This window comes from Notothenia rossii (genome assembly GCF_949606895.1).
Source record: "Notothenia rossii genome assembly, chromosome: 2".
Lineage (NCBI taxonomy): Eukaryota > Metazoa > Chordata > Actinopteri > Perciformes > Nototheniidae > Notothenia > Notothenia rossii.
In genome coordinates this window covers 58,110,847-58,123,368 of record NC_136904.1, presented here as the reverse complement: position 1 = coordinate 58,123,368, position 12,522 = coordinate 58,110,847, and the positions used below count along the sequence as shown (strand labels likewise).

Here is a 12,522-nt window from a genome sequence, read left to right as displayed (position 1 = left end):
GGTGCAGCAACAGTCAAAGTTGTCACTGCCACCAAGAGAAATACCAATCTTTGATGGAGACCCTTTGGAGTATAGTGCATTCATACGAGCATTTGAACATGGAGTGGAAGCAAAGACTGCTAACAATGTTGATTGCCTTTTACTTTTCGGAACAATACACCAAGGGACAACCCAAGCAACTGGTTAAAAGCTGTCAACACATGCCAGCCGACAGGGGATACCAAAGAGCAAAGACACCTTTGAGAGAACGCTTTGGAAATCAACAAATAATAGCCACTGCATACATGGAGCAAGCACTTGGATGGACACCAGTGAAAGCAGAGGATGTTAAGGCTTTGCAAGCTTTTTCTTTGTTTCTCCGTGTTTGCTGCAATGCCATGGAGGACATAAGCTATATGTCAGAGATGAATATGCCAACTAACATTCGGGCTATGATCTTAAAGTTGCCCTACAAAATGAGGGAAAGATGGAGAAACCTTGCTTACGAGCTACAGGAGAGGCAACATCATCAAGCATGTTTCAGTGATATTGTCAAGTTTGTTGAGCAACAAGTATCTATTGTCTCCGATCCGCTGTTTGGAAACATTCAAGACACATCCATCTCTTCACCAACATACATAAGTGGAAACAACATATCACAGCCTCGCAGCCGCCAGAAAGGAAGCAGTTTTGCTACTTCTGTTGAAGCTGTCAATCGTGGAACTGCACCTGAAAAGCAAAAGGAGAATAGCCTACCGTATAGGCCAAGAAGGATATCTTGTCTGCTGTGTGAAGAGGATCACAAGTTGGAGACATGCTACAAAATGGAGAGGATGATGCACACAGAGAAAATTAGTTTTCTGAAAGAAAAGGGTGCTTGTTTTGGTTGTTTAGCTGTTGGACACATGAGTAAGGACTGCCACAGCCGCCTGTACTGCCAAGTGTGTAATTTAAAACATCCCACCATCCTCCACATCCATTCACAGAGAAAGGATGTCTCATCAGAGGACATACAGCAAGAAACATCAACAGAGGATCACAAAGTTTCTACCAAAACATGTGGCCATATTGGGGCTGGAGGACAGGATTGTGCCTTGCCCATTGTGCCCGTTCAGATCAAGGCTACAAACGGCAGCACAGTGATAAACACTTATGCCTTCCTGGATCCTGGTAGCACGGCCACCTTTTGCTCAGAGCGACTGATGAGGGAGCTTAAGATGAGAGGAAGAGAATCCAAATTCCTGTTGAGAACAATGAATTAGGAAAAGCTTGTGGATAGTCACATCATTTCTGGGTTGGAGGTGGCTGCACTCAACAGTAACAATGAATATGAGCTACCTGATGTGTTCACACAAACTGTAATGCCTGTGACTCGTGACAACATTCCAAAACAGGAAGATTTAAGTGCATGGCACCACTTAAACTCTGTGAAACTTCCTGTCATTGACGCTGACGTGGAGCTGCTAATTGGAGCTAATGCCTCAAAACTCATGGAACCATGGGAGGTGGTGAACAGCAATGATGATGGACCTTATGCTGTCAGAACCCTGCTAGGATGGGTTGTCAGTGGACTGCTGAGAGCAGACCGCCAAATTGTAAACAGCTGTCCCACCATTGCAGTTAATCAAATATCATTAACCAGCTTGGAGGAACTGCTGGGAAAGCAATACAACCACGACTTCAATGAGAGATCAGTTGATGAAAAGCCAGAAATGTCCAGAGAAGATCTTACGTTTTTGGATATCATGAAAAGTTCCGCCAACCTCACTGATGGACATTACAGTCTGAAATTACCTTTCAGAGAAGAAAAAGTGTCAAAGCCAAACAATCGCCATGTTGCTGAGCAAAGGGCTCTGTGTCTTAAAAGGAAATTCAAGAAAATTGCAACACTTAACGAGGAGTATGTCAACTTTCTGGGCGATGTCATACAAAAGAGCTATGCAGAAAGAGTGCCTGAACAGCAACTGGAAGGCAGAGAAGGAAAAGTCTGGTACATCCCACACCATGGCGTGCATCAGCCTAAAAAGGGGACCTTGAGAGTTGTGTCTGATTGCGGCGCAAGCTTTAAAGGGACATCACTGAACAGCAAGCTACTGCTGCAAAACCTGTGCAGATTAAGCTACAGCTGGGATGATCAAATACTACAAACGAATCAGCTGCAGTGGGTGAAGTGGCTGGAAGACCTTCAAAAGCTAAGCATATTCAGTGTGCCCAGGTGTATCAAACCTAAAGATTTTGGACAGGCCACAAGTGCCAAACCTGTGAGCATGGATACGGCACAGTTTCATACCTGCGGTTGCAAAATGAACGGAAGGACTTTCATCTAGCTTTCCTGCTAGGAAAAGCCCAAGTTGCTCCAGTAAAGACAGTGACAATCCCGAGAATGGAATTAACTGCTGCTGTGCTTGCAGTGCGAGTTGACAAGATGCTGAGAGCTGAGCTGCAGCTAGAGTTGAAAGGTTCAACCTTATGGACGGATAGCACAACTGTACTGAAGTACATTAGGAATGAAACAAAGCGTTTTCACACCTTCATGGCCAATAGGATTTCTGCTATAAGAGATGCCACTGATATCTCACAATGGAGGTACGTTGGTACGAAGCAAAATCCAGAAGATGAGGCATCTCGTGGCATGAAAGCTGATCATCTTCTTACTGGCAGCAGATGGATCCGGGAGTACCACTGTTACAGGAACGTCAACGGTGGACAAAGGAGAAGAGGAGTTTCGTCACAGGAGACATCGTCATCGTTGCAGACTCTACTGCCCCCCGTGGATCTTGGTTGCTAGGGAAAATACTGCAGACCTTTTCTGACGCACATGGACTGGTGCGGTCTGTTAAAGTCCAGAAAAATGCAGTATACTGGAACGACCAGTCACCAAGATCTGTCTTCTCCAGGAAGCTGAATGAAGAACTGACATAGATCCCTATGTTCGGATTACTTTTTCCCTTTTTGGACACTTTTTGACTGACCGTATGGACTGAGACACTCTCGTGCTCTTTACTAATAATTGTCTCCACTGGTGTTTTGGTGTAATTGTCACTTTATTATACAGTCACAATTAGGGGCCGGTGTGTTGGAGCCAATTTGCTTTGGGTTGTGCACGGGGTTTGTCTGTGTGTGTGTGTGTGTGTGTGTGTGAACGCGTCATCGTCTAATCTGCGCACCTGGGAGCACGGGAGGTAATTAAGCTATATATGTGGGCACAGGTGATCAGTTGGGATGAGAGGTTAGAGAGGAAGCCACACGTTTTTCAACCGTGTTGACCGTGTCTGAGCGTATGCGTGATTGTTATGTGATTTTAGATAGGCCTTCGTAAAAGAACATTTTAACTTTGTATAAAGAAATAAAGCATTACAAATTACGTCATGGTGGACCTCATCCTTCACCACAACACGCGTTGGGAACTCTGAATGCTAACCTCCACGAGTGGCCTTTTTTGATGAGCGATCGCCGCTACACCACATGAAGACACGTTACGCTCGTGCTGTGTTCAAGAAACCTGTCCTTGGCCAGGAAAAACAGGTACTCGCTTGTTTAATTATTTTTGTGGTCTAGATTTGTTCTTCTTTTTTGAAGTGAGAAGTGTCAGTCGGACTGACGGACGGACTCCCCACCCCCAAAACGAAAACTCTTCGGTTCTCCACGAATTACACAAGTCAACCAAGTCAGTGCTAAAAAAGCGGGAGGTGCCGAAAAATCCCCTATTAATGTATTGATTATACCTGCGGGTCCGTATAGGTCGGCGTCTGGGTCCGGATCCGGACCGCGGTCTGCCTGTTGCCGACCCCTGCCCTCAAGCATACTCATACTATTTTCCTCTGAGTGGAAACATCCATCATTTAAAGAATTAGCAACATGCAGCAGAAGACTTGAAACTAGCAATTGAGGCCTTAAAGTTGTCGGAAAATGTTTACTGTTATGAGGTAATAAATGAAGCGAGAAGTAGGGTAATTTTCTCGTAAACGTCAATACAATTGGACTTATTTTTGCAACAAGAGGAGAAAAAATGCAGTTTCAAGGCAGTCCTGCATGGCTCCACTCTTCAGACCCTGAGTTCTTTAGACACATCTTCACACTCACTATCCAATTAGCTAACACAGAATAAAGCACTAGAGCACACACCCTTACGCTCCTCACTTCACTGAGCCACATTAGACCACTTATTCCGCAACCTCCAGCCGACCTCTGGTGCCGAAGACTAATATCTTTAACCTGTGAAGGCTGAGACCCCTGCCCCTGCCCTGGCTGGTGGTCCAGAGCAGACAGACCCCTGCCCTGTGTGCTTGGTTTCTCCTCCGGGAGAAGCTTAAAGGGTCACTGAGTCAGGACCCTTTCCCAGAACCCCCCCTCCTGCCGTGGAAGAGGCTGGTGGTGAATCACTGCTGGCCTCACCCCCCTTTCCTCTGGAGACAGAGGCCCACGTTAACCCCCTCCCTCACAGTTGTGGGAAGGATTTTTCCTCTTTTGAACGGAGATGCTTTCAGTCTTGATATCAAACTAAACTGAACACGTTCTCCAACTCTGTACCCTTTGTTACGATCATTAACTCTAAAAAAAACTATTTCCTCAAAATGTTTGGTTTACTTTAATTGAATCTAGACCATAGAACAATATTCTCAAACAAATAGAAGAAATGTAGTGTTTTAAGATGCTATTTCAATCTAAAGTCAGGTAGACACAAATATTGTTTAAATCAAGTTCTTCAAAAACAAATATGAGTATAATTCTATCTATCCAGGCCTTGGAATCAGCAAGAAGAGGAAAAGTGCAACTCTGAGTCAGTTTACATCCAGTGTTCAGTCAGACTGGGGAAGAGTAAACTTAAAAAGGGCAGGGGCAACTTCCCCCCTGTCAGCAGCGTGAGACAGAATGCAGCTTAACGCAGCGATCTCACAGACAATCAAAGTCACAGCTGATGCTCTGTCTGAACATGTTTCTATAGGGCTCTCTCAGCACCAGCAGAGGAAATCAAAGTGGAATGAGTCGTTCCAGGTGGAATGAAAAAAATAAAATCTGAATGTGTCATACTGCAATGATCCCAACAGTGCTATAATGTCTGAGGGGTGGTTTATCTTGGATGTACAAGATGTAAAATGTCAAACACAGAGAGCAATGACACAATGCAAAAGCCTATTCTGTTCTATTGCACTTTACTATTGTCAAAGTCTTTCTCAAATGCATCCTGTTTAATCAGTCTTATATTGCCCCACATTTTTTGCGGGGCACAAGTTCTTCGTTTTCTGACTGCCCTTACTTTTGTATCACTTTATTCTTGTGCAGAAAGTCACATGATGATGTCATGCTTCTGTCTGATGTGTGGCCTCTCTGTGTGCAGGCGGGCCAACCTAACCCGGTGGTGAAGCTGTACGTGGTGAATCTTTACGGGCCGACGCACACGCTGGAGCTCATGGCTCCAGAGACACTCAAGCTGCGGTGAGAAGAGCTAAATCTTTCTTTGTCAAACTCTCCTATCAGCTGTTGTTCCACTGAAAAAGTATTTTGCCCAAAAAACACTCATGTAAGTGGGGGGACATGTGCACTGTGCAATGCACATGCTCCACTTAAACAAAGAAACTATTACTTTGAATTGCATTGAGGTTAGCTATCAAACTGAAGGACAAACCAGGACTGACCAGCAAAACCCAGCATTACATTCATGTATTCACAAACAGTTACATACCATATACGAGTACTATCATTACATTACATTACATTTAGCTGACGCTTTTATCCAAAGCGACTTACAATAAGTGCATTCGACCAGGAAGATACAACCTTGAAGAAAACAGAATCATATAAGTACATCAGGTTTCATAGAGCCAAACATTTCAAGTGCTACTCAACTGGCTTTAGATAAGCCAGCCCTTTATTAGTATATAAGTGCTTTGTTAGTAATTAAATCGCTCGAAGTGGAGTCTAAAGAGATGAGTTTTCAGTCGTCGCCGGAAGATGTGTAAGCTTTCTGCTGTCCTGATTTCAATGGGGAGCTCATTCCACCATTTTGGAGCCAGGATAGCAAACCCATGTGTTTTTGCTGACGGGAACTTGGGTCCCCCTCGCAGTGCGGGTGCAGCGAGCTGTTTGGCTGATGCAGAGCGGAGTGCACGTGCTGGGGTGTACTGTTTAACCATGTCCTGGATGTAGGAAGGGCCAGATCCATTCGCAGCATGGTACGCAAGTACCAGTGTCTTGAAGTGGATTCTAGCAGTTACTGGAAGCCAGTGAAGGGAGCGGAGGACCGGCGTGGTGTGGGAGAATTTTGGAAGGTTGAAGACCAGACGAGCCGCCGCATTCTGGATGAGCTGCAGAGGTCGGATGGCACATGCAGGTAGACCAGCCAGGAGGGAGTTGCAGTAGTCTAGGCGTGAGATGACGAGAGCCTGGACCAGAACCTGCGCTGTTTTCTGGGTCAGCTGGGGATGTATCCTCCTGATGTTGTAAAGCGTGTATCTGCAGCAGCGGATTGTAGCAGCGATGTTTGCAGTGAAGGACAGTTTGTTATCTAGGGTCACACCCAGATTCCTTGCAGTCTGAGTCGGGGAAACAACAGAGGTACCGATGTTGATTGTTAGGTCAAGAGTGGGACAATCTTTTCCCGGAAGGAAAAGCAGTTCAGTCTTGTCAAGGTTGAGCTTGAGGTGATGAGCAGACATCCACCGAGAGATGTCTGCTAGGCAAGCAGAGATGCGTGCGACGACCTGGGTCTCTGAGCGAGGAAAGGACAGAATTAGTTGGGTGTCATCAGCGTAGCAGTGGTATGAAAAATCATGCGGGCTAATGACAGACCCGAGCGAGTTTGTGTACAAGGAGAAGAGGAGGGGACCAAGAACAGAGCCCTGAGGGACCCCTGTAGTTAATTGACAAGGGTCGGACTCGGAACCTCTCCAAGTAACCCTGTAGGTGCGGTCTTTAAGGTATGAGGTGAGGAGGGAAAGTGCAGTGCCTGAAACTCCAAGTTCTTGGAGAGTGCGAAGGAGGATCTGATGGTTCACCGTGTCGAATGCAGCAGACAGGTCCAGAAGGATGATGACAGAGGAGAGGGAGGCTGCTTTAGCAGTGTGCAGTTCGTCAGAGACAGCAAGGAGAGCAGTTTCTGTTGAGTGACCTGCCTTGAAACCAGACTGGTGCGGATCCAGAAGGTTGTTCTGATGGAGATAACAGGAGAGTTGTTTAAAGAAAGCGCGTTCAAGTGTTTTAGACAGGAACGGGAGGAGAGAGACAGGCCTGTAGTTTATAACATCAGACGGGTTGAGAGTGGGTTTCTTTAGGAGAGGGTTTACTCTTGCTTCCTTGAGACTGTTTGGAAAGTGACCAGAAGTTAGAGAAGTGTTGATGAAATGGGTGAGAAACGGTAGAATATCAGGAGCGATAGTCTGAAGGAGGTTTGAAGGGATAGGGTCCAGAGGACAGGTGGTAGGACGGGCAGAGGTAATGAGGGTAAGAACCTCACTTGGAGAGAGAGGGGAAAAGGAGGTTAGTGTGTGGGTGAAAGGTGGGTCTGGTCACCCAGCGGTGAGTAAAGGTGAGTCAGAAAAAGAAGAGCGAATATCATCAACCTTTTTTTCAAAGTGGTTAACAAAGTCGCTTGACAGAAGGGAGGAGGGCGGAGGGGCTTTGGGTTGGGTCCAAGAGGGTGGAGAAGATAGAAAATAGTTTTTTGGGATTGGAATAGGAAGATTGGATCTTATCTTGAAAGAAAGTGCTTTTTGCCTGAGAGATGGAAGAGAGAGAGGAGAGGAGAGCCTGATAGGTTAGGAGGTCGTCATGGTGCTTGGATTTCCACCATTTCCGCTCTGCTCCCCTAAGGATGGTTCTATTAGCACGCAGTGCGTCATTTAGCCAGGGAGCCGGAGGGGACTGACGAGCCTGCCGAGATGTGAGAGGAAAGAGAGTCCAGAGAGGATGAGAGAGTAGAGAGGAGAGTTTCCGCAGCAGAGTTTGGAGGCAGGAGTTGGAACGAATCAGAGGAAGGGAGGGCTGAGAGCACCAACGAGGCAAAGGTAGAGGGGAAGAGGGAACGGAGGTTACGGCGGACAGGTGCCGGATGAGAAGAGATTAGTTTGTTATGTTTGGAAAGGGGTAGAGAGAATGAAATGAAGAAGTGATCGGATGTGTGGAGCAAGTTTACAGAGAGGTTAGAAGTAGTGCAGTTATTTGAGAATATGAGATCAAGGACATTGCCAGCGTTATGAGTTGGTGGGGATGGAGACAGTGAGAAAGCAAAGGTGGTTAACAGAGATGTTAGTTTGTCTATCTTCCCTGTCTGGAGGTTGAAGTCTCCGAGAAGTACAGCGGGAGGGCCAGTTTCAGGGATGTGTGAGAGGAGATTATCTATTTCCTCCAAGAAGTCCCCCAAGGCGCCTGGTGGACGGTAGAGAACAACAATGGTTAATTGTATAGGATGGGTTACTGTGACGGCATGGAATTCAAAGGTGGAAGGAGTGAAGTTAGGTAGCTTGAAGAGGGAAAAGCTCCAGTTGGGAGAGAGCAGGAGACCAGTGCCACCTCCTCTGCCAGAGGGTCTGGGTGTATGGGAGAAGGAATATGCTGTGGAGAGAGCTGCTGGGGTGGATGTGTTGGATGGAGTGATCCAGGTCTCCGTGAGAGCAAGGAAATCCAGAGACTGCAGGGAAGCGTAGCCAGAGATGAATTCAGCCTTAGGAACAGCTGACTGGCAGTTCCACAGCCCCCCTGAAACTAGATGTTGGATCTCAGTGGAGCATGTGGGATAGACGAGAGCAGGCCGGTTATATCGAGCAGGAGATACACGGGGCCAGTGATAATTGCGAGAGGACAAATGAACAGGAATGGAGAAAATGCACATGATTATAGCATGAGGGGCTAGAGAACCAAAGAGAATTGAATAAAACAAAAGAAAACACCAGCGATACTTAGCTCAATCAAAGTAGGATTTGCCTCCTCTTTGCCTCCCTCGTGACTCCAACAGGACTCCATAAGACAACATTGAGCTGTGTGGAATGGGACACCCTGAGAAACAATCTGAAGCTGGAGAATGGGGGCACAGACACTAAACAGAACATATAAAACACATAGTTTACAATAATAAAACACCTAACACTAACAAAATGCCCTAAAAAGTAAACGTATCCAGCCCTAACTACTAAATGGTCCGAAAACATTAAGTTTGTCATTCTAAACATTGGTTTAAACAGATGAATAAGTGCTAATATCACACTGTCAAAATACACAGTCACAGCACTTCGATCAGAAAACAGACTTAAGGAAAATGCTAAACCTTAAACTTATGTAGTAAAAAAATACATCATTTACAAATGATTTGTTTAGTTACATAAGTTACCTTAAATAAGTATTTAAGTACAGTGAATGTACTAAGTTACAATTAGTTAAAGCCAGTGTGTGAAGCAATTTTATGAAATATTATGATACTTGAGCTTAAAAGGCTTTATATTGTGTTGTATTTTTGTCATAAAGCGTATATAATGTACAGTATGTGTGATTGCATGGACTATAATTGCACAGTGCCAATAACAGATTTGACCACATTATCGTTATGTCCGTTAGAGACATGAGCCACATAGAAACGTCATTGTCCTTTTTTATAGCCCATAAAGTAGTAAACTGCTGGATAAAATGAACCAGTGTCACATGGGAACGGTGTGCTGTGGTCGCGTCACCATATTCAGAGAAGACATAGAACAACCTCAAATCTTTTCTCAAGATATGTTGTTTTCCATTCATTCTCTACACATTTTATTTTAAATAAGATTTAACCTTAAACAATGTATTATGATTATGTGTCTACCATTACGTTGTAATCATTATCATTAAGAGTGCACTGATAATTGTGTAAAGAGTACTAATCATTGTGCGTTATAATGTTTTTGTAGTGAACATTATGTGACCATGGTGAAGTGGATCAGTAAGACCAAGACGTCGGTCAGATGGCTGAACCGAGCCCAGAACATATCCATCCTGACGGTGTGTGACACCACCACCGGAGCCTGCGTCACGGTGAGACAGGAAGTTAGCAAAGCATCTGATGTGAGATCTGCTGTGGGTTTCATCTAACACTGCCTGGGGCTGTATACCAAACACAGCAAATTAGTTAAATGTACTCACTATTAGAACGCATTGATGTTAAAAAGGGGCAAGCTAGAAAGTACTGTTATACATTATTCAACAACACAGGGTTTATAAGACAACACTTTTGTTTTAGTACCCCTTATGGGTACCACTTTACAATAAGACTACCCTTATAAAGGGTTTACTAATAGTTTATAATTGATTTATTAATTAGGTTGTGAACACTTTATAAATAATTAGTTAGTAACTCGTAAATAAATGGTGATAAAGAGATGCCAAGAAACATCAAGATGGAAGGGGGACAATCAACTCGGTGAACAAAAGATACCAAGGATGCTGGCTGATGAAGAAGACGAAGTAAGCTAGGTAGCCAATATAAGGCTTAGTCATCTTGCCAAATAGTGAGCCTGTGTTGATGTATGAAAACTATGTTAGAACTGGTTCATAAATGGTTCTTAATGATTAATAAAGTCTTTACAACCTAATTAATAACCTAATTATAAACCCTTTATGAATCCTTTATAAGGGTAGTCTTATTGTAAAGTGGTACCCCTTTATGTTACTCACACAAATGAAAATATGACAATAGAAACATTTAATAATAATCTTAAACATCTCAAGGTTTCAAGGTGAGCAGCAGATAAAACAGCTGCTAAAGATGAAAACAAAAACAAAATTATACCTGAAGTACATTCATAAATCTATTCCTCCATAGTGAAGGTTTCCAAGGTTGCTTCTGTGAGCTTTATGTTGATAGCTTTTAACTTATCATATTAAATTCCCAAATGGAACAGTCTGTTCGTTCAGAACTTGTTTACTTTAACTTGTTCACGAGCACTCGTTTCAAAGAGTGGAATCTGCCGTGTTGTTGCCAGTTCACGAGCAGCTAAGTTAGAAAAATTGCCTTTATTATTAATGTTAGACAAACAGTATGAGTGCCTTCAGTATTTCTTTCTGTGAGACACTCAGCATCCTTTCAGCAGTTTTAAAGACAAGTATTATCTCAAAAACACAGTTTATTACTTTCCTTACACTGGTTTTGTGAGGCAACATTTGAAACTGTATTTGCTTTATAAAGAAAGAGTTTCAGTCTTTGAATCCAATGCAGGTGGGTGGACATGTTGAGAAATTGTGGATTGACCAAAACCATAGGATCCATCCCAAAACAAAAACAATAATGTTAAATCACTTCCTGTGACATAATATTTGCAACTCATTCACAAATTGAAGTCAGAATATGAACATATTTAGTGAACCATTGAAGCTGTGTGTTATTTTAAAGTAGCCCATTCATATTTCATTGATCTTAGATCATGCCATTCTTTTCTTACATGATATTACATTGGGTCCTGTTAACATTAGGCCTAAACATTTAGACCACTATCAGACTGCTATCTGTTATTGTGGCCTCGTTATATCTTGGTATCAATTAAAAGCCATATTTCAAGGTATAACCCCTAGTCCAGATAGTATATACCTCACAGACACACCTGTTCTTACTAGTAATGGTTGCTAGGCTATAATTAGCCAATCCTATTTTAGGGCGGGGTTTAGGGAACAGTCAGGGGTGCAGAGTCCTTCTAAAACAATCACACTTTAACTTTGAAATATCCTTAAATTATATGTATAGTTACTTTTCCAAATCCACCAGCCACTCTTCACATCAGCATCGTTTAGTTGCATCACTTGTTTTAACTTTCAATACACCAAACACTTTTACATGTATTGTCTTTTTCCCTGTCTGCCCTGTAAGTATTGTATGTTTTGCTTATTTTACTGTTAGAGTGTTTGTTTTATTCATTGTAAAGCGACCATGGGTGCCTTGAAAGGCGCCTCAATAATATAATGTATTATTTTTTTAATGGAGTCTGGTGCATTGCTCACTGTGGCTCCTTCCAGCAGACTTCACAGAGAACAACGGGGACCAGTAGTCTGGTCCAGCTGTAACACAACCACAACCACAGCTTTCAGTTAGCATGTTAGCGTGTCCTTTATAACCAGACCTGTCACCTGCTAACAATGTTATCTTAACTTCACCTGTTCAGCCGACCACTCTGTACTGGAATGGAAATGTTGTCTTATTTTTGGCAATAAAGAACAAATATTATTCTGGCCTGGCATGGGTTCTTGTTGGGCCGCCAGACTTTGACAATTAGCCTATAGCCAAAACAAAAATAATACAACTTTCAGCGGGGTGAACTGCTTCCATATTGGAGGAGCAGAGTTTACCCTGCAGTTGAAATGTGGCTCTCAGCCGCCGCTCTCCAGCGCTCTGCTTCCTGATTCAGTGTGACTCGCACGAACAAACACGCTGCCCAGCCAACAGACAGCTCGGCTGAGCCAAACCCCCGCTCTGTGTGGGTTAGAAAGCATTGCTCGGACTGAGCATGCTGTCCCCAGCGGCGTGTTTCAATAAACTGCACAATACGGGGTCCAATCTGTGACAGATGATTCAGACTGGAAAATATGCTGCTA

At 43.8% G+C, this 12,522-nt stretch overlaps 1 protein-coding gene across 1 annotated transcript in view; it reads left to right on the top strand.

Moving 5' to 3' along the window:
- The window catches only part of LOC307029645 (inactive dipeptidyl peptidase 10-like), a 287,270-nt gene that overhangs the window by 253,235 nt on the left and 21,513 nt on the right, over window positions 1-12,522 (top strand). Inside the window, exons 10-11 of the mRNA XM_079665726.1 lie at window positions 5,318-5,415; window positions 9,852-9,975. Of these exons, the coding sequence (XP_079521852.1) occupies window positions 5,318-5,415; window positions 9,852-9,975 (222 nt within the window). The remainder of the gene's footprint in view (window positions 1-5,317; window positions 5,416-9,851; window positions 9,976-12,522) is intronic.